The 22,404-nt window shown below is 65.5% G+C and overlaps 5 protein-coding genes across 5 annotated transcripts; 2 read left to right on the top strand and 3 right to left on the bottom strand.

The window, feature by feature from the left end:
* CHLRE_13g573700v5 (uncharacterized protein) lies at positions 1 to 2,682 on the bottom strand. The gene is made up of 3 exons (XM_043069415.1): positions 2,103 to 2,682; positions 1,495 to 1,768; positions 1 to 1,187 (listed from the first exon to the last, which is right to left on the bottom strand). The coding sequence occupies exons 1-3, from the start codon at positions 2,253 to 2,255 to the stop codon at positions 409 to 411; spliced, it is 1,206 nt and encodes a 401-aa protein (XP_042917390.1). The 5' UTR covers positions 2,256 to 2,682; the 3' UTR covers positions 1 to 408.
* A 200-nt stretch (positions 2,683 to 2,882) lies between these two features.
* Positions 2,883 to 6,458, top strand: CHLRE_13g573650v5 (uncharacterized protein). The gene is made up of 6 exons (XM_001693706.2): positions 2,883 to 3,031; positions 3,203 to 3,280; positions 4,135 to 4,237; positions 4,454 to 4,617; positions 4,954 to 5,397; positions 5,564 to 6,458. Exons 1-6 carry the CDS (start codon positions 2,937 to 2,939, stop codon positions 5,697 to 5,699), a joined length of 1,020 nt encoding a protein of 339 aa, XP_001693758.2. The 5' UTR covers positions 2,883 to 2,936; the 3' UTR covers positions 5,700 to 6,458.
* Positions 6,459 to 7,482: 1,024 nt separating this feature from the next.
* Positions 7,483 to 10,018, top strand: CHLRE_13g573600v5 (uncharacterized protein). The gene is made up of 5 exons (XM_001693704.3): positions 7,483 to 7,866; positions 8,040 to 8,093; positions 8,371 to 8,581; positions 8,815 to 8,915; positions 9,070 to 10,018. Exons 1-5 carry the CDS (start codon positions 7,666 to 7,668, stop codon positions 9,817 to 9,819), a joined length of 1,317 nt encoding a protein of 438 aa, XP_001693756.2. The 5' UTR covers positions 7,483 to 7,665; the 3' UTR covers positions 9,820 to 10,018.
* A 27-nt stretch (positions 10,019 to 10,045) lies between these two features.
* CHLRE_13g573550v5 (uncharacterized protein) lies at positions 10,046 to 19,532 on the bottom strand. The gene is made up of 15 exons (XM_043069414.1): positions 19,411 to 19,532; positions 18,872 to 19,167; positions 18,491 to 18,556; positions 18,131 to 18,260; positions 17,710 to 17,882; positions 17,258 to 17,431; positions 16,968 to 17,013; positions 16,665 to 16,756; positions 16,350 to 16,469; positions 15,970 to 16,118; positions 15,650 to 15,719; positions 15,134 to 15,283; positions 14,346 to 14,861; positions 11,315 to 14,095; positions 10,046 to 11,121 (listed from the first exon to the last, which is right to left on the bottom strand). The coding sequence occupies exons 2-15, from the start codon at positions 19,124 to 19,126 to the stop codon at positions 10,975 to 10,977; spliced, it is 4,869 nt and encodes a 1,622-aa protein (XP_042917389.1). The 5' UTR covers positions 19,127 to 19,167; positions 19,411 to 19,532; the 3' UTR covers positions 10,046 to 10,974.
* Positions 19,533 to 19,755: 223 nt separating this feature from the next.
* CHLRE_13g573500v5 (uncharacterized protein) lies at positions 19,756 to 22,255 on the bottom strand. Its single transcript, XM_001693448.2, has 5 exons — positions 22,097 to 22,255; positions 21,837 to 22,005; positions 21,529 to 21,622; positions 20,716 to 20,888; positions 19,756 to 20,380 (listed from the first exon to the last, which is right to left on the bottom strand). Exons 1-5 carry the CDS (start codon positions 22,171 to 22,173, stop codon positions 20,186 to 20,188), a joined length of 708 nt encoding a protein of 235 aa, XP_001693500.1. The 5' UTR covers positions 22,174 to 22,255; the 3' UTR covers positions 19,756 to 20,185.
* Between the last annotated feature and the right edge of the window lie 149 nt (positions 22,256 to 22,404).

The following is a 22,404-nucleotide window of genomic DNA, read 5'->3' as shown; positions in this document are numbered from 1 at the left end:
GATCGGTTGCAGCAAGGAATGCAGGCTGCTGGCACGCGGGTTCAGGGCAGGTGGGCGCCCCCTAGAAGTGGGTCGCCCCTCGGGCGTAGTCCACAAAACACCATGAGTGTATCACTACGGTCATTGGCAGGCAAACCGTGCCGCCGATGCTGCGGATGCACTCATCACGTATACCACGTACGATACATCGGAGAAGGCGCCGGCAGGTGATGCGCACGCCTTTAGTAACGCAGGATCTGCACGCGCAAAGAATGCTCACCTGCGCACTTGCCTCCACACAATTCGTCCCATCTCCTCCGTCTTCCATACAAGATGAATCAATTGAATGCCATCTACTATAAGCATTGATGCCGCACGCCCGCGCTGCACGCTGGGGGCCTGGCTTTCGCACCGTCTGTCCCCCTTTCCTCACCGCCGCTCCTCCTTCCCCCCCTCCTCCTCGCGCTCAATCCCCAGTACTTTCTTCATCACCGCCACGCGCGCCGCCAGACTCGCCTCCACTGCACCGGCCTCCCCACCGCCGCCAGGCGGCGCCGACGATATGTGCACCGCAACCACGCCGCCGCTGCCGCCACTGCCTTTGGCCAACTCCGACGCTGAAGGAGCATCAGCGCCGCAGGTGGTGAGCACAGCGCTGGTGGGCAGAGCAGCCAGCCCACGACCCAGCGCGCCCATACAGGTCGGCATGAACGCAGCAAACCGCTCCTGCTCCCACACCACCGCTTCTTCCTCGCTGCTGCTACTGCCATCGCTGCTGTTGGGGCTGCCGCGACCGACGCTGTGGCCCCGCGAGGCGAGTGAGGCCATGTCAAGCAGGAGCGAGTAGGCGCAGCGTAGGGCGGCAGGCGTGCTGCGGTAAAGCACCAAGCCCGTGGCGTACCGCACGCCCTCGCCCGCGTCCACTCGCGGCTCCGACCCGCCCTCCTCTTCCCCATCCTCTGCCGATGCCAGGACCCGCCTGCTTTGGTGACGCTCGCTGCTGTCCGCTTCGCCCTCGCCACGGCTCCCACTGCTGCTGCTACTGCTGCTGCTGCTGCTGCTGCCGTCCAGAGCCTCGGCGTCCCAGGCCTGCGCCGCGCTGCCACAGGGCGCTGTGGCAGTGGCCACCACCACATCCGCGTCCGCCTCCTCCGCCGCCCGCAGCAGCAGCGGGATGGGGTCGCGCAGGAACACCGTGTCCGCGTCCACTGGTGGGAGGGCCGGCGGTGCGGGACAGGGCGCGGTATGAGGGCCATGCAGGGGCCGTTGGCGGCAATGCTGTGTGGTGTGATTCGGCCCTCGTGTCCGTGAGGCACCGGTGCTAGCCAGCCCACCGGTGCTAGACAGCCCACCATCCGCGCACTGCGCCGAGCTACAGCACGGACTGACGGGGCTGCGGCGGCACTGAGCCACCTACCCCCCGTGCCGTCCAAACTACCTGCCCAATCACCGGCATGGGTCGCCACCAGGCACAACCACACTGTCCGCCGCCAACACACGTCAGCGTCAACTCACCATACACGATGTCCAGGTTTGTGGTCAACGCGTTGACCATGTACCGCAGCTTGACCATGCCGTACGCTAGCGCCTTGTGGCTGGGGTACACGTTGTCCCCGTCGTACAGCCCGCTGCCGCCGTCTCCCGTACATGAGTGAGAGTACGAGCGGCGCAGGTCCTCGCACTTCTCGTCCGCGTGGCGCGTGACGCCTACCACCGTAGTGTGCCTGGTCAGGTCGTCACGTCCGCCATCGGACCCAACGTGCTCGATGCGCTGGAGGCTTTCTAACAGCTGTGGGTTGAACCAGGGGGAAGGGAGGGGGTAGGTGCCGGGGTGGTGTGGAGGTGGCCACTGGGTGGGCGGGGTCGGCTTTGGGTGCGAATGCCAGGCGCAGACGGGGAGGAGGACGCGGGTGAGGGCGAGGATGGGCCGCTTGCTGGCATGCGGTACGGAGCTAGGCACGACTGACGGCGCGTGACACACAACGGCGTGTGCTTGAGTCACACTACTTCCTTAACAGGGTGCACGTGTGCTGAAGCTTGTGTGTGCGCGAGACTCATTCACACAGCCCGGTCAAGGTTGGCGCACCCCGCCCTGCCCCGCCCGCCCCCGCCACGCCACGCACCAGTGGCACCATGGACCTCATCACCAGGTCATTCCCCATGGTCAGAATGACGAAGCCTCTATCGCAGTCGCTGGTGTTGGGGCCCCTCGCCGGCTCATCGGAGGTGTCACTGGAGTACGGCGCCCGGCAGCCCTTGACTCGGCGCAAGAACATTTCGTCGGGGTAGCGTGGCCCGTCCCGGCTGACACTCTGCAGCGCGGCTTCGTGCAAATTCACCAGCGGGCGCCGCACGGGAAACACCTCTGGCTTGGGTTTTCCAGAAGAGCTAGCAGCAAGCGCAACTTGCGCCTGAATCGAGCAAAGTGCCAGTAGAAGCACAAGCACCATGGTGGTCGAGAAAGCTACCATTTTACATATCTATAATATTACACAAGCTTCCGGGCGCCAGGCGCGCGACTTCGCGATGGAGCGAACCAGTTAGCTGTAGTTTGGCGCAAGTGCCCCATTCAAATATGTCTTGTGGTTACACATATAGATCAACAATATATGTGCAGACGCTGGCGTTCTTTGCTTTGCGAGGGACGCGTCATCGCGCAGATGGAACAGAAGCAACGACTCAGCATGGGTGCAGCTACGACACGAGTGGAGCTTTACCTTTGTGGGACCCTGGGCCTGCTACTGGGAACCGGCTGGGGCTTCGGGGGTTCTTGGAAGGGGGGGCGCTGGGGGCAAGGACCTGCAAGCCGCTGAGGCAGGGGGATTCAAAGGGATTCAAGGGCCCCATGGATGGCGTGCCAAGTCGACTTGCCATGTTGGCTGTTTGATCATAATGTTTTATACCTATACCACTTGATGTTTGATTTCAACAATACGTAGTCTTGTGATACAGAAAACATGTCCGGTCGTGAGCGAGGGGATTATGGTCCCGCCTCTTCAGGCGTCCGAAATAAGGTATCGGTCCTGGTGCGGAACATCCCCTTACACATGACGTGAGTGTGCGGTATGAAGGGGCGGGACTTATATGTTGCTTCGGCTTGCCGAGTCAGAATCGCGAAATGACTGACGCAATTCTCGTTGACCCGTGTGCCCGCCTGCGACCCCCTGACCGGGCCCCTCCAGCGCTGACCTCGCCCCCGACCCACCCCACGCGCCGCCTGCAGGGTCGATGATCTGCGTAAGAAATTTGAAAAGTTTGGAGAGCTGCGGGATGTGTACATTCCCCGGGACTACTACACGCAGTGAGTTGACGGTTTGCGGTGCGAGAAGCGCGCGTGGGCCGGGGCGTCCGCCTAATGCAGACAGAGTGCGGGCTGAGAGACCAATGGGGGGGGGGATATCACTGCGGCGGCGCGGTTGCTGCCCCGGCGTGCGAACGCGGATATCGATGCCGAGCGGAGCTGCCTTACAAGTCCTTGACTGACCTGCCCTGTCCAGTGTCCGTTACCTGACCAATCAGCGCGTTCGTGTATGGGCGTACGGACACCCCTACCATGGGCACACAAAAGCTGCTGCCCCCAAAGCTGCCTGCATCCAATCGCACGTGACAGATAGCAAGTCTGCTCTTTACCCACCTGCATGCATACCCCCTTGTGCACAACCAAGCATGGCCAAGCGCGCTTGCGCCTGCGCACAAACACGAGCACGAGGCCCCGCCAAGGCCCAAGCAAGTCCAAGCTTTGCAAGTAGCAAGCCCGCAGCAGCAAGTACCCCCTCACAAGCACGCAAGAGCGCGCAACGGTCCAACTAGCAGGCTGGCATAGGACACCAAGCGCAAGTGTACCAGCCAGTTGCCCACCATGACCAAGCGCCTTGGCGCAGGCTCTTGCCTCTGTGCCAGTACGGGCTGGCTCTGCGGTGAAAGCGTGCCGGTAGGGGCCACGCGCGTGCCCACACTGTTGCATGCCGTGTGTTGGCTGTGGCTGGGTGGCTGGGTGCAGTGGCGAAGCCTATCTAATGCTGCGTTCCTTCCCCAATGCTTGTTTAAACTGGCGTCCGTAGTCGCATGCATGATAGACAGCAGCATTCGCAGTGCGCGGACCTCAACAGCTCGCGCTTGACTGGTGGCACTGCTACCACGCTCCCAAATCTGCAGGCGATCGCGTGGATTCGGCTTTATCGAATTTCGTGACGCACGTGACGCCGATGAGGCCATCTACCAACTGGACAAGACCAGCATTGATGGCCGTGAGATTAATGTGCGTTCTGGTTGGGGCTGGATGCATGGCCTTGGGCGATGGTGTGGCTGCTCTAGAAGGGCATGGCTGGGCACTTGTGCGAGGGAGCCTGCCGCTTCTTGCGATAGCGGCCAAGCTCAATCCGCGGTGTCGTAGGCTGTACACTGAGTCACTGGGGCCCGCGTGACTTGTGCCGCACCTCCTGCTGTGCGTCCTGCCGCACGCCGATTGATACAGGTGTGTCTGTCCAAGGAGGGACGCAAGACGCCGCGCGACATGATGGTGATCGAGTCAAAGCAGAACCCGGGGCGGTCGGGCGGCAGCAGCGATCGCCGCCGCAGCCGCTCTCGGAGCCCGCGCGGCCGGGGCGGCCGGGACCGCAGTCGCTCACGCAGCCCGCGGTGAGGACTGGGTGCAGTCTGCGCGGCGAGGGCGGTCTTGCTAGATGTGTCGTGCCGTGTTTGCATGTGTGTGTGCGTGTGTGTGTGTGTGTGTGTGCGTGTGTGTGTCGGGGGTGACAGCTGCCCATGACAGGAGTGGTTTAACCTCAAGGTTGTATTGCTGACCTTCGGGAGGGGGTCGTCTATACCAATCCTAAAGAAACGGGGGGCAAAGGGGTAAGGTTTACGCCCGAGTCCAATGAACATATTCCATCATCAGGGGTAGCAACACCGACAGCCCTTATCAGCAGATTCAGCACTGGCCCTCGGCCCTTGCGTTCCTGTTGCTTTATGCAGGGGCCGCGGCGGGCATGATTACGACCGGGACAGGGACCCCGGCAGGGACTACGACCGCCGTGACCGCGACAGGGACCGTGATCATGACCGCCGGGACCGTGATCGCGACCGGGGCAGGGACTATGACCGCCGGGACCGAGACCTGGACTACGACCGACGGGACCGGGATCGGGATCGGGACTACGACCGGGGCGGCTCCCGAAGCGGCGGCCGGGATCGTGACCGGGAATACGACCGGGATCGCGGTGCCGGTCGGGATGGCGCGCGGTCCCCAGACCGGGACCGGGGCCGGGACAGGATCTATGACGACCGGCGGGGTGCGGACGAGCGGGAGCGCACTCCGCGTGGCGGAAGTCAGGAGCGTCCACGGGAGCGGGTGCGTGACGAGGACAGGGAGCGGCCACGTGAGCGCAGCCCGGAGCTTGAGTGGGACGCGCCGCGCAGGTGAGTGGCATGTGCGAGTGGACTGGTTGACACTCGAGCAGGATTTGGCAGCTGCGGGTTGCAGGCGCACACGCCTGCCCTCCTGTTGTGGGGCAACCAGCAACCACGCTTGCAGGATCGCAGTGCCAGCCTCTCACGCCAGCGTCTCACGCCTCCTTGCATGCAGGCGCGACGGCGGCGACTATGACGAGGCCCGTGGCGGCGGTCCTGTGGGCGGTGGCGGCGGCGGTGTTAATGTGCCGCAGTCCGCCGCTGACCTAGACGTGGACCCCGACTTGGTGGCCTTGGACCACGACTTCTGAGGGCGGCACAGGAAGAGGAAGAGGAGGAGGAGGAAGGGGCGGCAGCTCTTCCGGGGAAGGGGAGCTGCAGCGAGGGCGAGGCAGCAGATGCAACGGGGCTGCCAGGAGGCCGATGCGGGCGGCTGTGTATGAGTTTGCGTGCGTTGCATCGAGGCGCAGCTGCAGCTCGCGCTGGCTGCATCCGTAGCCGGTGGCTGCATGCGGCTGCTGCTGCAGAGGGGACGCCGCGCAGCGCCGCTCCGCGCAGTGACTGCGTTGGGTAGCACTGGGCTATGGAGCGACATGAGGCGGCTGGCAGGCGGGCGGCTGCATGAAGGCAAGGTGGCCAGGGCGGGGAGCTTGAAGGCGGGGAGGCCGCGGTGCGGTTGCTGGGCCGGGGGTGGCGGGAGCTGGATTGGCGACCGAGTGGGTTAGCACGGCTGCATGGCCGGCACCCTGGGTGCAGGCATGGGCGCAGGTAGGGACATTTGGTGACCTGGATATCTACCGAATCCATACGGCTGGATGCATGCTGCTGCCATGGCACTTCTTACTGGCGATGGCGGCTATTGCTGCCATTGCCGTATTCAATGACTGAGAGTGAGAGCGCTTGCGCTGGCCCAACGCGCACGCATGAGGTGCGGAGGAACGCAACATTGGTACACTCACGAGGACCTTCCGGCGATGGCCTTTGGATAGGCGAAGTTATGAGTGCGGATGTTACAGAGGGGACAGTCACAGCACCCGAAGACGCCGAGCCATCACATGCTATCAGAGCCCAACATGACTCCACCAACCCCGACTTTGCTGCAAACCCTCCCGCGGGCAAAGTCCGTGTGACTCCGCGCACAGTGAGTCCTAGCCAAGCCTCAACCCGCCAGAGCCCCACCGCTGTGCCTCAACGCCACAAGCCTAGGCACAGGAGTGCCGGGAAACGTCTAGGCCGCAGGACACACGCACAGCGCGCGCACTAACCAGGGCGCAAGCGTCCAGGTACTAGAACGGTCGCCCACACGTGCATCCTGCCCACACACAAAGCCACCAACCACGCACAACCTCTCACGGCGAGGGAGGCGGGGAATCAGCGTCATACGGCAAGCGCAAAACCATGCCGTCACCAACAGCCCGAGATATGAAAGGATGCGCAAACGGCACAGCGTCCCAACCCTTTGGCCTGATCCCCAAAGTCACAAACGTCTGGAGACGACCCCAGAAGTCAGCTACGACGGCCAGTCCAATGCTCAGCACCCGTGCCGACGGCAGCTTCGCTCGCGCCGCCAACCCGGCCATAACCACACGCTGCCGACCAAAGTCCAGGGCAGACATAGCAGCGAGACACACCACATCCCACACAGGTGGCGCAAGCCCCGCAGGCGGGCGCACTAACCACAACTCCTCACGAGAGAAGGCACTTAGAGCCTCCTCCGGCAGGAAACCCATAGCCATCCCCATACTTTCCCGCAGTGACAGCGCAACAGTGCAGTCCCAAAACCATTGACGGCGGTCCCCATCCTGCATGTCAACCCCACACGCCCAACACGGGTCAACAGCAACGCCGCGCGCACGCTCGCTAGCATGCCGTGGAAACGCCCAGCAAGCGTTGGAGGCCACACGCCACAGTGCTTCCTTGTGATGATTCTCCCATTTCAGCGAAGTTATGGATGCTGAGGGCGGCCCAGATAGCGCTTGGCAAAGCGGTGCATCACGGGGTGAGGGGAATGTGCGGCGGGGAATGTGCTCCATGGCCGTGGCTGACGGGAATAGCCACCGCGTGCTAGCGAGCTTTATATTCATCACGATCGGAACTGCAGCACATCAGAATTAACCAACCACTGCCATGTAAAACCGTCAAATTGTGGGCCCGTGGGTGGTGCAGCAGGTTCCCGCCAAAAATACACTATCTTGCCTGCCCTCGCCTTCTTGGCCCTAGCTCCACAAGAGCTCCAGAACGGAGAGTAGCTACAGGTGTTGTGAGCTGAAAGGCAATATGGACAGCCGGATGGCGGACCTGCGCGCGCTGCAGGAGGCCTGCCTCAGTGACCGGCGCGAGCGCGACAACTGGCACAGCGCCTTCCTGACCGAGCAGGAGCGGCGCCGGGCTGCGGAGCAGCGACTGGCAGCCGAGTCCGAAGCAGCCGCGCAGCTGCTGCAGGCGGTCGCGACGCACCGCAGCGTGCAGCAGGCCGAGGTGCGCGCCGGCTCCCAAAAGCTAGTGCTGCAGCAGGCTGCAGGCTGCAGCAATTACTATGCCGCTACAAAATGCAGCGAGCGCGGCAGCTTGCAGTGCACTCCAGCTCCATTTGGGTTGGGTCTCGTAACTCCGTTCACCCTTCGACCCCCTTCATGCTTACTTGCCTCCAGGTCTCCGCGGCGGTACAGTACCAGGCCACACTGCTGCAGCTGACGGCGCTGCAGGTGGGTGGGTGTGCCAGCGCATGAAGGCACAGGGCAGGGCATGAAGGCACATAGCCACCAGGTGGCATGGACCTACCGTACAAACCATGTTGTATGTATACGTTAGGAGAGGAGGCAGGCCAGGCCCACGAATGCCGTGCGTAGCCACCAGCCGTACGTGACCTGTGGCGCCGCACAGAACCCATGAAACTTGATGGGCGCACTGACACACGCACGCCGTCCGCGCAACTGCCCGCCCATGCACTGACATTCGGTCCCGGCCGCGCCCTCCACACAGACCACCCACTTGGAGACACTCCAGGCCCACGCGGCGGAGGCGGCCGACCTGCGGCAGCAGCTGGAGGCGGCGCGGGAGGCGGCGGCGGCCACCGCGGCGGCGCTGGAGGCGGAGAGGTCCCGGCGCCAGGCGGAGGTGGAGGCGCTGGAGGGGCAGCTGGCGGCGGCGCGGGCGGCCGCGGCGGAGGAGGTGGCGGCGCTGCATGAGAGCTGTGAGCCTGATGCGGTACTGCCGGTGCCGTTGCTGTGTAGGAGGAACGCATGCATTAAATCATGCATTTAGTAGCCACTGGTCGTGCCCAGCCGCCAGTTGTGGCATCTGTCGGCTTCTCTCCTTTGCGCGCCATTGCCCCGCCCCACAATAGACACCAACTCGCTCGGTCAGCATGGGTTCGGTCTTGTGTGTCAATACCGCTCGTACGCTTCACCACACTCTCAACCACAGATGGCTCCCGAGTGGCTGGTCTGGAGGACTTCAAGAACGGGCTGCTCGCGGACAAAGCCGCGGCCGAGGACCGGGCGGCGCGGGAGAGGGCGGCAGCGCAGGTGCGGGGAAGGCAGGGAGGATTGCTGCGCGGGTAGGGATGAGACCGGGAGGGCCGGGATGGGCCGGGGTGCATGGGTGCTGCGGGCGCATCGCGGCGCACATGGGAGTAGCAAGGGGTCCAAGCGCCATCTGCCCGCCCTCACTCGGCCACAGGCGGAGATCGAGGCGCTGAGGCGGGAACGTGATGCGGTCACGGCCAAGGCGCAGGCAGCTGCAGCCAAGGCGCCGACGTTGGCGCCCGGCGCCGCTGTCCCCATGGCAGGACAGCGTTCGGCAGCGCCCTGGGGAGGCGCGGCCGCAAAGCAGCAGCAGCAGCAGCAGCTGATGCAGGGGTCTCACTTCCAGCAGCCGCAGTCGGGGCCACTGGGTCACACTGGCGTCGGCGCGGGCAATGGCACTGGCGGCGGCATGGGTGGAGGCGGGAGCTCTGCCGGCGCCAATATCGTGTGGGCAGCACAGCACGGACAGCAGCAGCAACAGGAGCCCCCGCACCAGACCCGCCAGCAGCAGCAGAGGCTGGCCGCCCCATACCAGGTTCGTGGGGGCTTGCAGCCCCCGGCACGTCCCGGCGGCGTAGGTGGCGGCAGCGGCGGCACCGGCCAAGGACCACCGTCGGGTGCCGGCGGCGCGATCCGCGGCGGGCCTGACGGCAGGCGGGCTGCCGCCGGTGCCACCACCGGCGCCTCCGGGGGCCCCGGTGGGGCCAGACCGCCGCCGCCGTCCTTGCAGCAAGGCCTGGCGGGCGCACGGGTGCCAGGGAGTAGCACATCCGGTGCACAAGGAGGAGTGGGAGTGATGGGCTCTGCGGGAGGAGCGGGAGGCCCAGGAGGCGCAGCTGGGGTGCAGGGCAGCGGCGGCGCGCCCGCACAGCCTCGCGCTTCGGGGCGCCTGGGTCTGCGGTAAGCATGCGTGCGTGCATGGCGGTCGCTTGTAGTATGATAGTATGCGAAGATGGCGCTGCGGAAGTAATGCTGTGGAGGTAACGTATGGGCTTGTCATATAATTATGCCCTGTCAACTTTCAATGACGGATCATTACGGTGCGATTCCGGCGCAATTTGCGGTGAAGGCCTTTGGGCGGGATGGTTCGGGCTTCGGACGGTGCGGCCGGTATGGGCACGCCCTGGGCGAGACCGGGTTTCCACACTATCACGGAACTCCGCCATAATCGCCAGTCGCCATCCTAATCCTGTTCCATCTCACGGGTGCAGTGTGTTAATATTAGCGTAAGCGACGTGAGGGAAAAGCGCTGACCCGGTGGGGTCCATTACTCCCCGTCGTTAGGCTCAGGTATATGAGTGCTGATCGCACAGATTCTCATCCGTCAACACAGTGGACATTGGACAGTAGTGGAGGTCGCTGCGATGCCGATGGGTAAACATGATCAGACCCCGACAGCCTGAGTGGTCCAACATCCCAGACAGAACACGCAACGCGCTGCCAAGCGAGGCCTTGCAGGTTGCAGGGCTGCCAGCGCGTACGTGCCTCTGACGTGACCCTACCCAAACACAACACCCAGTAGGCAACACACGGCAGCCACACTTAGCCCAATGGTCGCGCACACCCCGCTACGCCGTCCAGGTGCACCTCCTTTCCTCCGAAGACCTTCCCGCCAGCGCGCGCCTTCGGGCCTCCTGGTCACTGACCACCGGGGTCCCTGCGGTCCCGCACCCCGCAACACCTGCGCCACGTCATCGCAAGCACAGCACATTCCGGCAGGCAACCACTTTGCGCCGCCCAGGCACTGTGCCGGCACACCTGCCTATGATGCCGCTCATGCCAGAGCACTGCGGACCGCCAACTGCTGCAGCTCAGCTCCCCAGCGCGCGCAGGAATCCCTCCACCCCGCGCACCAAGCCAGCGCCTCAATACGGCAGGCACGGCACACCCCAACAACAAGGCTGCCAAACTCAACTCGACCTCTGCAGCCACAACCGCAACCACCGCCCCGCCTCTTCCTGCTTCAACCCACAACAACTCCCTCTCTCGCCGCTCCAGCCACAACCATAGCTGCACCACCTCGTCTCGCCGCTGCCGCCCTCTCACTCCCTCCCTCTTTTTATGCGTCGTTGGCTGCTGCTCCCGCTGCTGCTGCCGCTGCTCCCGTCATCCTGACGGGCGGCGGCAATCCCTCCAGCTGCAAGTACAGGTCGGCCATGTCACGAAGCCAGGAGCGGTCGCCGGGCGGGCAGCGCGAGCGCGCGGCCTGGAGCGAGGGGATGCACATGAGAGGGACGGGAAGGTAGTGAAGGGTTTGCGAATGTTGGTTAGAGCAGGGAAGCGGTTGCCGGCTCGCCATAGGAGCAGGGCACTTGAAGCGCCATAAGAGCCATGAGAGATGACGCAGCGCCCGAACCCAACGGAAGAATGACCACTACCGCACCACTACCGAAACGCACCTGCTGGCCCGCCTCCACAATCGCCTCGTCATCCGGGAACTCGCGCAGCGGCGCCACTGTCAGCGGCGCCACCAGCATCGCCGGCCGCGCCGCCAGCGCCGTCGCCGCCGCCGCGGCCGCGCCGCCATCGGCCAGCGTGACGGCGACGGCGCCGGCCGTGGGAAGAATGCGGTAGGCTGCCAGCTCGCCATGTGCGGCCACGTGCGCCTTAAGCCAGGCCTCTAGCATGCCGGGTGTGGAGGCCAGGAGCGGCACGTCACCCGACGTCAGCAGCAGGTGCGGGCTGCTGCCTGTGCCGCCCGAGCCGGCGTCCAGGCCCAAAGAAAGGTCCGCCAGCGCCGCCGCCACGCGCTCCGCCTTCACGCCGCCTGGCAGCACAGGCGCGGAGGCGGGGGAAGAAATGGGGCTGGTGGCGGTGGGCGTGGCGATGGCGGGAGCGGGGACGGCCCCGCCGCCACTGCTTGCGCCACCGCTGCTGCCGTTGCTGCCGCCTGCGGCGGCAGCCGCCGCCGCAGCGGCGGCGATGTCGACGCCCCCGGCGGGGCTGGAGGCGGGCGAGGGCGAGGTCGGCTGGCTGGTGGAGTGCGTGACGCGGTGGGCACCTGGCACCAGGTTGGGGCACACGGCGCGCGCGTAGCCGCCCGGCTCGAAGGCGCCGGCGCTGAGCGCAAGCGCCGGCGCCGTGTGCCGCTGCTGCAGCTGGTGCTGGTGCTGCTGCTGCTGCTGCTGCTGCGTCAGCCGCATGCCGCTGCTGGTGCTGCTGCTGCTGGCGGAGCTGCTGCTGGCCGCGGCCGAGCCGGCCGCAGCCGCCTTGGAGGCATTGCGCGTGACCACCAATCCGGGCGGCGGCGGCGGGCCGTGCATGGGGCCGAGCGCCGGTGCCGCGCTTGCGCTGGTACCGTTGGCGGTTGTCTGCTTCTTTGAAGTGGTGGAGGCTGCCTCCTGCTTCTTCTCCTTCTCCTTGTCTCTGTCCTTGCCGCTGGCGCTGGTGCTGGTGTTGGACGTAGCGGGCATGGGGCTAAAGAGGATCGGAGCCAGCGACGCGTCTGCGCCGGGCGCTACCACAGGCGCCGCCGCATCCGCCGGCCCTGCAGGCGAAGGCGCCGACACAGGCGCAGTCGCATTGGCCGCCACTAGGCCCCCAGAGGCAGCGGGCGCGCCGGCGTTGCCGCCGCTGCTGCTGCGCCGCGCCGGCGGCACCGGCAGCTGCTGCTGCACACCCGGCGTGTCCAGCGAGGTGGCTGGCGGCGGCGTGGCAAGCTGCGGCGACACCGGCGGCAGGCCGTTCGCCAGCGGCGGCGGCGGCGCGCGGCGCGGGTTGGGTGGGATAGGGTTGGCGGCGGGGCGCCGCGGCGGTGGCATCGCGGCCTGCGCGCCGCTGACGCCGCCGTCTCCCTCCCCCTCCACGCCCGCAGTGCCGTCGGGCGCCGCCGGCAGCTCCTGCGGCAGCAGCGGCAGCGGCTCCAGCGTCGTCGGCTCCAACGGGACTAGCGGCGCCAGCAGGCCACTGGCGGCGGCGGCGCCACCGCCTCCGTGCCTGCCGCCCCGGCCGCTGCCGGCGGCGTGCACACTGGCGCCCACAGCGCTCTGCACCGCCGCGACGGCGCTCTGCAGCCCCTGCAGCTGCTGCAGCATCTCCGCGGCGGCGTCGCTGGAGACGTGCAGCGGCTGGTTCCGGAAGTTCGAGTGCGAGTGCGGGTGAGGGTGCGAGTGAGAGGTGGCGGCGGTCGCCGCGGCGCCGCGGCCCTTGGTGCCTGCCTTGCTGCTGCTGCTAGCGGCAGCTGCGGCAGCTGCGCCCTTGCCGCCGGTAGCCTTGCTACCGCCGGCGCCAGGCTGCTTCGCGCCCGTGCCGTTCGCTGCGCGCGCTCCAGCCCCCGCCCCCGCCCCCGCCCCAGCCTCGGTCTTGTGCTGCTTGTGCTCCTCCTCCACGTCCCCGCCCTGCTCCTTGGGCTCCTCCTCGCCCTTCCCTGCCGCCTCGCGCTCCTCCTCCTCCTTGCCCTCTCCCTCCTCCTGCTCCTCCTCCTCTTCCTCCTCTTCCTCCTCCTCATCGTCCGTGCTGAGCTCCTCCACCACACAGCCGCCGACCCGGTCCAGGCTGACCCCCAGCGTCTGCGCCGCGATGATGGCCGCCTCCCGCGCCGACATGGCCGGCGGCACCGGCGGCCCGCTGCCAGACAGCAGCGCAGACAGGCCGCCGCTGGCAGCCAGCGCCGCCGCCAGGCGACTGGCGGCGCCGTTGGCGCCGCCGGCCCCGGCGCCGCCACCGCCCGCCATCGCCGTCGCCGCCTGCATCATCGCCTGCGCCAGCTGCAGCGAGGGACCCAGGCTGCCCGCGCCGCCGCCGGCCGCGCCCAGCGCTGCTGCCGCGGCGGCGGCGGCCGACGCCAGCCCGCCGGCCGCGGCCGCGGCGGCGCCGGCCGCCGGCAGCTGCGGCTGCATGGGCGGGTTTGCGGGCTGCTGGCCGCTGCCGCCCGGGCCCAGCATGCCACCGCCCATGAGCCCATTGGCGCCGCCGCCGCCGGGCGGCGGCGGCACGCCGCCGCCAATGGGCTTGGCGGTCGGGGGCAGGCTGTCGTACATGTCAGCCGCCATGAGGTACAGGCGGCTGGGAGGTACGGCGGAGGGTCCGGACGGCGAGGCGTTGCTTATTTGGGCGCCGTCGCAGATGAGCTGCTCGCGGACGTAGCCTGGGCAGGTGGGCGCCATGCAGCTGTAGCGGCCGGTGGGCGCCAGCGAGCCGCTGAAGCCGGGCCAGCGGTCCTTCAGCACCTCGCGTGCGGACTGCGGGAGGCGAGGCAGGCGCGCGCGATGTGAACTAGCGGGGTTTTTAGAGCGGCACTGTGAGGATACATTTGGGCCCTTGAATATGTGTAGGAGCATGTTTGCACTGCGGTCAAGCGCAGCCCATGCTGCCATGACCTCCACAACCATGACCGCTAGCAGGACGCACCCGCCCAACCAGCCCCCTCCCCATGGACGGCTACGCCCCGGCTCGGCCCCTTTCTCCGCCCGCCCCCTCTCGCCGCCCCACCTTCCAGCAGGGCAGGTGGAAGTTGAAGGCGCAGCCCAGCGTGCACCTCACCACCAGCCGCTTGTCCGCCGGCTTGATGCAGTGACCCACCGGGTCCACGGAACACGCGTGCCCGCCAAACATGGCGCCCGCCTGCAGGCTGCACAGCGCGCCGCCCATGTCCGCCAGCAGCGCCGCCAGAGTCGCCTCCACACTCTCCAGCGGCTCCAGCACCGCCGCAGTGCCGGGCAGCAACCCGCTCGAGCTGCTGCTGCTACTGCCGGCGCCGCCGCCGCCCGAGACAGCGGAAGAGGAGGCGGCCGCGCCTCCGGCGCCGCTGCCGGCGGCTGCCCCGGCGCGGCCGCTGCCGCGGCCGGAGCGGCCTGCGGCCGCCGCCGCCGCGGCGGCGGCGGCGCTGGCGCCGGTGAGCAGGCCATTGGCCGCGGCTGCGGCTGCGGCGACGGAGGAGGGCAGGCCCAGGCCTAACGCGGCGGCGGGCGGCAGCGGCACCTTGCCGCCAGTGGCCACATGGAGCACCTGTGGAGTTGAAAGCGGGTCGGACCGCCAAAGCACGAATCAAGGCGTGAGCACGCGTCAACAGCATTGGCGCCACCCGGTAGCGAATTGCCGTATCCACAGCTCTATTCCGCGGCCATGTGTCTCCCACATGCCATCTGCCAACACCTGCCGCGCCCCTCCCCTGGCCCCCGCCCTTCACCCCCGCCCTCCGTTACCTTGAATCGGTTTGGTTGGGTTTAGTTTGGTATTTACAACCCCCCACCACCACCACCACCACCGCACACACACACCTGCAGGATCTCTGGCCGCTTGGCCGCGCAGTCCGCCGCGCTGCGCCCCGCCTTGCCTTTGGCGCTGGGCCGCGCGCCGCGCTGCAGCAGCAGCTCCACCATGGCGGCCGGCGCGGACTGGCAGGCCAGGTGCAGCGCCGTCCAGCCCTCCTGCGAACGTGTGTGTGTGTGTGTGTGTGTGTTAAAAAAACGAAACGAAACGTGTGTGTGTGTGTGTTTGTGTGTGAACGTGCGTGTGTGTGTGTGTGTGTGTGTGTGTGTGTGTGTTGTGTGCACGTTCGACCAGACCTATTCCATAGCTGGAGTATCCCAACTTGCCTACTGGTCAGCAGATGGTGTGCACACGTGCGCGGGCGTGTGGATAAAGAGGGTGCCGCAGCAAGACTTGCGAGCGAGCGCCTGCAGCTGCTTCGTTCTATACCCCCGGACCTGGAAGCAACACTGTACGCTCCCGCACCACGGCCCTCACCCTACACCCCTCCCGCCCCCGCCCACCCCCTCCCCGCCCACACACACCTGGCACCGCTCTTCGATCACCGCCGCGCCGCCGTTGTCCAGCAGCAGCGCCAACAGGTCCGGAGTGGCCCTGGGCGGGACGGAGGAGTGCGGGAAGCACAGGGGAGTGGAAACCGTTGAAACGGCAATGGAGCGAAAGTCGGTATAATAGTAATGGGGCGCAAGGGAGGGAGGGGAGTGGAACCGGAGATGCGGTCAACAGCAGTAGGGCCGGTAAACAGACCCAGTCCGCACACACGCGCCACACCACACACAAGCATACACGCGAGCGCGCGCGTTTGTTGTTCCCCCTTCCTTCACGCACGCACACACGCACGCACCTGCTGGACAGGCAGGCGCAGTGCACTGCTGTGAAGCCGCCCGCCTTGCTCTTGAGCCCCACGCTGGCCTTGGCCGCCAGCAGCGAGGCCACGGCGGCGGTGTTGCCTTCCCACACAGCCACGTGCAGGGGGGGCATGCCGCGTTCGCCCTGGGGGTGGCAGCGCAGCAGCAAGTGTGTGCGGGTAAGCAGCCAGGTGTGAGGGGCAAAGCAATTGTATCAGGCATCCCAGCTCCGCAGCTGCAACGGGTTCCTCCTCCACGCTCATTCCCCTTTCGCCCGGCGCATCCGCCTCCCCGCCCCTCCCTCCAACTACCTCGGTGCCTCTCCCATGCCTCCCCCCCTCCCCTCCCCTCCCCTCCCGGCCGCCCGCCTGCCCACCTGCACGTTGACCTTGGCGCCCGCCCCCACCAGCACCCGCACCAGCTCCGCGCTGCCCCGCTCCGCAGCGATGTGAAGCGCCGTCAGCTCGCCGGGCGGCAGCTTGGCGGCGCCGTAGGCCTGCGGGTGCAAACATGGTGGGAGGCAGCAGCGGCAGGCGGATACACAAGTGGAGGGGAGGAGCGATGAGCGGCGAGGGCTTTAGCGGGTCGCTGCAGGGTCGGAGGCAGGGTAAGGCCCAACCCGCACACCTCCCACATGCGCACCCGTGTCCCTCAGCACTCTTTTCTTGTGGTCGCAACGGCCGTCACGCACCTTGGTCAGCTGGCTGCTGATGGAGATGCCGCTCTGGATGGAGCCGGGCGCGGAGGAGCCCCCCGGCAGGGATATGCCGTACATGTCCTTGGCTGCGGGGCGGAGGGGCGCAGGGGCGGAGGGGTGACGGGTGTCGGCACCAAGGGCTGGGGAACGGGGGTTGTAAATACCAGCCCAAACAAACCAAAGCAAGCCCAGACGAGCGGAGCGCAGGCAGAGGCGGGGGGCGGGAGGCACACGTGACGGCGTGGTTCAGGACCCCGGCTCGACGGCATATCAAAACGCATCAACGCCCCCACTCACCGCTAGTGCCGCTTGTTTTGCTGGGCGGCTGCGATGGTGCATTCACCTGGACGTCGAGCCAAGAGAGATGCGGGCCGCACGCCGGGGTTGGCGATAAGGGGGTTTCATCTCTGCGTTCCCGTTCCGTTCCCAATCCCACTTTCTTTGATTTCCAAACTCCCTCCCCCCTCCCTCCGTGCAACGGCAATCCATGCAGCTGCCCCCACCCGCCCCACACAGACCCACACAGTGCCCCGCCCCCCCCACGGCTGCCCCCGCCCCCCAAAACCCACCCCCCACTGCGCGCGCACCTTGGCTCCCGCCGCCAGCAGCGCGGTGACCAGCGGCACTGAGTTAACGTGCGCCGCCAGGTGCAGCGGCGTGAGGCCCTCCTCGCTGTACACGTCCGGCCGCACGCCCGGCTTGGCCAGCAGGCAGCGCAGCAGCGGCTCGCGGCCCTCGTAGGCGGCCCAGTGGAGCCAGTCCTGGGCGGGGGAGAGGGAGGGGGGGAGGGGAGGGAGAGAGAGGGGAAGAGGGAGAGGGAAAGAGGGAGAGGGAAAGAGGGAGAGGGAAAGAGGGAGGGAGGGAAAGGAAATGCATGGGCGAGGAGTCAAGAGGGAGGAGAAGGAGGAGAGGAAGCAAACGGCGAGGAGGTCAGGGTCTGGCCGGCGGTGATCGGTACCCGGTGCCCCCCCCCTTACACACGCACACTGTCCCGCGTTGTGATTGTCGAACACAAACACAAACGCGCACACACGCGCACCTGCGCGCAGGGCAGGTGTGCCAGCGGCGTGTTTCCGGCCTTGTCGCGCGCCTCCAGGTCCGCCGCGTGCCGCAGCAGCGTCTTGACCAGCTCCGGCTCCACGGGGGCGCCCTGACGCACTGCCAGGTGCAGCGGCGTGGCGCCGTCGCCATCCACCGCGTTCACGTCGGCGCCTGGGTGGGGGAGGCAGTGGCGGGAAGTGGTGGGTAAGGCAGGGCCTGGGCCTCAGCGCCTTGCTTGTGGCCGCCACCCTTTGCTTGCTGCAGTCCTGCGCACACCCGCCCTATGCAGCTTTCACTAAAAGCGTATACCCATGCTCCCTCTCCTCCAGGCATACACCCCTTGCTCAGTTCCCCGCCCCTTCTCCCCCCTCCCGCCTTAATCCCCCCTTCTTCCCCCTTCCTCCCCCCCTCTTCCGCACCCGCATTCAGCAGGCGGTCCAGGATGGCGTGGCGGTTGAACAGCGCCGCCACGTGGGCGGGCGTGCGGCCGCGGCGGTTGACTGCGGCCAGGTCGGCGCCGCCGCCCAGCAGCGCCTCCACAACACGGTCCTGAGAAGAGAGGCAAGGGATCAGGCGGCAGCAGCAGAAGCAGCAGCAGGAGACGCATGGGTCAGAGTGGGTGGAGGCGCTGAGCAATTGTCGGTGTATGTTTCGTGTGTTGGACCCTGAAGTGGCCCCCTCCGCCTGTGATGCCCCCTCCGCCTGTGATGCCCCCTGTTGCTCCGGAGCCATGCCGCCACGAGGCCCCCCCGCCCCAGTCCATGCTTGCCCGTCCGCACCTGCGGCCATTTGGCAGCCAGGTGCAGCGGCGTCTCCGAAGTCTTGTTGCGCGCGTTCACGTCGGCCTGAGGGGACCGGGATGGACACGAGCCGGACACGAAAGGTTTGGTTGGCTTGTGCAAGTAACGGCGGAGCTGCACCGGCGTGCTGCACGCCGGTGCAGCTCCATGTGTAGACAGCAGCAAAGCGCGACTGGCCGAGCCATGTGCAGGGTGATGCAGCATGGGCGCACGCTGTGGTGCGCTGGGGGTGTTGTGAGGTAGGGTGTTCACCCCCTACCCGCCAGGAACAGTGGACACGAAAGCCCCTTCCCAAGCCTGCCCCGGTATGATTCTTACACACACGAGAACTGTTATTATTGCATTGAGAGCGCAGCGCACCTTGGCCGCCAGGAGAATGCGCACGATTTCTTCCTGACCATGATATGCTGCCGTGTGAAGTGGCGTCCAGCCATTATTATCAGGAGCATTTACATCCGCTCCGTGACTGATCAAATGGTGAACGTGCGACGGTTCAGCAGTCGCGCTGTTCAAGGCTGCCTGTGCGTTGATTGCCACCTCCAGTGGTCCAGATGGAGGTAGAAGAGTTCCACCATCAGCCACAGGGACCGCATCGTCAACAGAGGTAGATGCCATCGTGGCGCCGAGAACAAGCTGGTGGTTTGGCGAGCTCTATTCTGCAGAAAGGGAATGCCAAGCATATCTTTAGGAATGTCCTGGCTGCACACTCAGCTTCAAAACGCGCCCGCCCGCCCGGAACAAGTTGGGCCGTGCTAGCCATTTGCCAGTGCGCAAAGCAAACATCATGATGATTGGTCTCGTAAATAGATCATGCACCTAGTCCCACAGTCGCGTAAGGTGTATGCTTTTGAGAGCGAACGCGACCGCCACCTCGGCGCAGCGATACAGCCGGCACTCACAGCTTTGTCTATGCTTGGCGTTGAGTATGTTTGTTTTTATGATGCGAAGCCAGCAGCCTATGGTGGCGCGCGAGCACACTGGCGTGCGTCTTACTATGGGGCTATGCCAAGGAGACTGGTGAAACACTGTAACGGTTAAGACAGTGAAGACAGCAGCAATATGTAAGCGCCGTGAGTGGGCATGGACTCCAATGAAGTCCTCATGGCGTGCGCCGTGCGGCCCCTCCCACGCATCGCCTCCCGCCCATCGCAGCCCCTTTTCCCTCCGCCGCCGCAGATCGGTGGACATCTGATCTTTGACGCCGAGCGCTGGATGCTGGACACTGGTTGGGCATGGCATGGACGTATCGATTATGATTTAATTGAGTGCACCCAGGGCTTGCATCTTCCAAGGGTGGGCCGCCGCCGCTGGCGAGAAGGGCAGTAACCACGCTCTCACCCACGGCATCCAGGGGCACGGAATTGCCTAGTTTTTAGCGTTAGTTTTGGGAGGGGGGCTGCACCAGAACACACCAGAACATAAGTAATACTATTTACTTGCCACCACGACAGCCCCATATCACATTGCCGCACGTACCCTCAAAACCTGCACACACATACACCTGCATGACCTGCCTCAGCCTCGACCGACCAGCTTTTCAGCCTACAATTCTGCCCTGCTAGCAACTGCTCTTCTTACAGACTTACACCAGGCCGCCACCAGCACAACGTCAGCCGCCAAGACCAACACACAATGCCACCCAGCGCCATATCATACAACAGCCCAGCCGCCTTCTCACGGGAAGTACTTGGTCTGCATGCGCGCACGCGTCTCCGTGAGCGGCATGCCCTGGATGGCGCTGCCCCACTTGCCGTACTCGTCCACAAACACAGACACGCCGTACGGGTTGCCGCTCTCCCCTGGACGCCGCGTGATCTCCCCACGCGCGCCCTTGCCGCCCGCCACAGTGGTCTCGTCGCTCGCCTCGCCCTGTAGGGCCATCACAGGCGGGGCCGTTAGATCATATGCCAACAGGGCACACGCCGTCAGAGCACATGCTGTAAAGCAAACCGGGCACACGGACTCAAGAGGCATCGCGTTACACAGCCACGATAATCCCCGCCCCCCGTCCCGGGATATCAATCAAGACCGTCACCAGCATCCCGTTCTCTTTCCCGCACCCTGGCAAGCCCGCCTCCTCCTCCCATTCCCTTCCGCAATCCTTTGTCACGCCCGCACTCTCACCCTCATCTGCAGCTGCACGCCCACGTTGGAACGCGCACCCGCACCCGTTCCCGCACCCTCATCCTCAAACTCAAGCTCACCTTGACTGACTTGGCACAGAAGCCCGTTTTGGCAAATGGCGATGGCCCTGAGGCGCGGAAGGTGTCTGGGTCCGCCGCCCGCGCCGCCTCCGGCTTAATCTCGTAGAACTCCTTATTGGTGGTGGTGAGGTTGTGCACGGGAGCCCAGGAAGCCTCCGTGGCGGCGTTGGGGCCTGCGAGTGTGAGGACATGCGGCGCAGGGCGTGGCGGCAGCGTCAGGTCATGTGGATGAATGCCAGTGGCCCCTAAGCCTGGCAGCTAGCGCGGCGCGTGGCCACTACCATTGCGTGCGCTGCCTGTCTACCGCGCCTGGCTTGCTGTAGCCCTCGCGCGCGCATGGGCGCGTGTCTCCTGGCCAGCCCGGCCAGAAGCACGCCCGCAGCTGCACCTGCTACGACTGGTGCCAGCCCCATGGCTGCCTGACCATTGGCATGAGAGCGATGCTGCGCTGGTGGCTGCTAGTCTACGGCCAGAACCAACCGCCATTGCCACCTCTGTCAAGATGCAGCCACGCAACTGCTGCAGCACCAGCTGCTGCTACCGTAAAACCCAGCTTGCAAGGCCATGACAGCCTGTTCCATGCCCCGCGCCGCATCGCCAGACGGAGTCTTGCGGCGTGCTCTCGCGGTGGCCACGCCGCCCCATGCAGTGCCAAGGCAGCACTCGCGCCCTCGCTTATCCAGCAATGGAGCATGCCACTTAGCAGGCTGGCAGCAGGCGCCGCGCTGCTGCCTTCGTCCTTGCTGGAATCCGGTGTCCAATCCTCATCATGTCGACCTTGCCCCCACCACTCCGACGGTAACTTAAGCTCACCAATGGTGTAATGGATGTTGTCCGCAAGGCCGTACGTCTGAAGCCGCTCCGCCACGTTAGCTTCCGTGTACATGCTGGGCTTCTTAACCTTTGCCTGTAAACAGAGAGCGGTCATGAAGTAAGGAAGGCCGCCTATCAATTTCCTACCACGGATAAGTTGCGTGCGGTACTGGGTGGTACAAGAGCCAGTGCAGGACAGGAGCCACTGCTTCTCCCGCCCCCCCCCGCCTTCCACTTCCTTGTCTTCATATCCTACAAAACCTCTGGTTTCCCCTTCGCACCGCAGATAGTATGCGGGCCCCACTCACCGGGGGCGGTGTTGTTAGAAGCTTCTCCTCCGCTGCCTGCTTCGTGGTCTGGAATAGCCCGGGGTGGCCAGGGGGCACCGCCTTGTGCACGACACGCTCGTGGGTAGGCAGCTCACGTAGTGTCCGCCCTGTCGCGCTCGCCACTTGTGATTGGAAGCGATCCTCATACCTGCAAAGGCACGACCGTCAGATGACTAGTAAGCTCTGAGCTGAATGCCGCACTCGCGAAGAACCCACGAAAGAAGCAGCGCCTAGCTTACCAGTTCTTGACTAATACGGTGTTTTGGAAAGCCTGCGATATGTCCGGCGCGCCATCGTTATGCGCGTAGGCGGCCATTTTCTAGTTACAAACGCAGGTTAGAATGCTGTTGTTTTGCAATAACGCAGTTGCAGATATACTTGTTTGTTATCGATTTAAGGATGTATGGCTTTAGAGCCAGGAAAGCGCTGCAAAATCAGATATGCGCGATGAAGCGCCAGCCCTTAGAAACGGACTTGCAGCTATGAGTGTGGCACTGACCAGTCCCTTGACGTTTATATGCAGTGAAATAAGCGATGTACGCTGTAG

Source organism: Chlamydomonas reinhardtii, chromosome 13 (genome assembly GCF_000002595.2).
Source record: "Chlamydomonas reinhardtii strain CC-503 cw92 mt+ chromosome 13, whole genome shotgun sequence".
Lineage (NCBI taxonomy): Eukaryota > Viridiplantae > Chlorophyta > Chlorophyceae > Chlamydomonadales > Chlamydomonadaceae > Chlamydomonas > Chlamydomonas reinhardtii.
The sequence above is the reverse complement of the archived record's forward strand: the minus strand, read 5'-3'. Positions and strand labels throughout refer to the sequence as shown.

Bases quoted from the DNA above. Each gene is read 5' to 3' on its own strand.
- CHLRE_13g573600v5 (XM_001693704.3), top strand. From the start codon at position 7,666: ATGGACAGCCGGATGGCGGACCTGCGCGCGCTGCAGGAGGCCTGCCTC. The intron at 8,582-8,814 runs GTGAGCCTGATG...TCTCAACCACAG, and splicing joins GGCGGCGCTGCATGAGAGCT to ATGGCTCCCGAGTGGCTGGT. The intron at 8,916-9,069 runs GTGCGGGGAAGG...ACTCGGCCACAG, and splicing joins GGGAGAGGGCGGCAGCGCAG to GCGGAGATCGAGGCGCTGAG.
- CHLRE_13g573500v5 (XM_001693448.2), bottom strand. From the start codon at position 22,173: ATGGCCGCCTACGCGCATAACGATGGCGCGCCGGACATATCGCAGGCT. The intron at 20,889-21,528 runs GTGAGCTTAAGT...TCACACTCGCAG, and splicing joins CAACATCCATTACACCATTG to GCCCCAACGCCGCCACGGAG. The intron at 20,381-20,715 runs GTGAGCTTGAGT...ATGGCCCTACAG, and splicing joins TCTGTGCCAAGTCAGTCAAG to GGCGAGGCGAGCGACGAGAC.
- CHLRE_13g573700v5 (XM_043069415.1), bottom strand. From the start codon at position 2,255: ATGTTCTTGCGCCGAGTCAAGGGCTGCCGGGCGCCGTACTCCAGTGAC. The intron at 1,769-2,102 runs GTGCGTGGCGTG...TTCAACCCACAG, and splicing joins TGAGGTCCATGGTGCCACTG to CTGTTAGAAAGCCTCCAGCG. The intron at 1,188-1,494 runs GTGAGTTGACGC...CCCTCCCACCAG, and splicing joins AAACCTGGACATCGTGTATG to TGGACGCGGACACGGTGTTC.
- CHLRE_13g573650v5 (XM_001693706.2), top strand. From the start codon at position 2,937: ATGTCCGGTCGTGAGCGAGGGGATTATGGTCCCGCCTCTTCAGGCGTC. The intron at 4,238-4,453 runs GTGCGTTCTGGT...CGATTGATACAG, and splicing joins TTGATGGCCGTGAGATTAAT to GTGTGTCTGTCCAAGGAGGG. The intron at 4,618-4,953 runs GTGAGGACTGGG...TGCTTTATGCAG, and splicing joins AGTCGCTCACGCAGCCCGCG to GGGCCGCGGCGGGCATGATT.
- CHLRE_13g573550v5 (XM_043069414.1), bottom strand. From the start codon at position 19,126: ATGGCATCTACCTCTGTTGACGATGCGGTCCCTGTGGCTGATGGTGGA. The intron at 18,557-18,871 runs GTGCGCTGCGCT...CGGTCCCCTCAG, and splicing joins GCATTCTCCTGGCGGCCAAG to GCCGACGTGAACGCGCGCAA. The intron at 14,862-15,133 runs GTGTGTGTGTGC...TCAACTCCACAG, and splicing joins AGCGGCCAGAGATCCTGCAG to GTGCTCCATGTGGCCACTGG.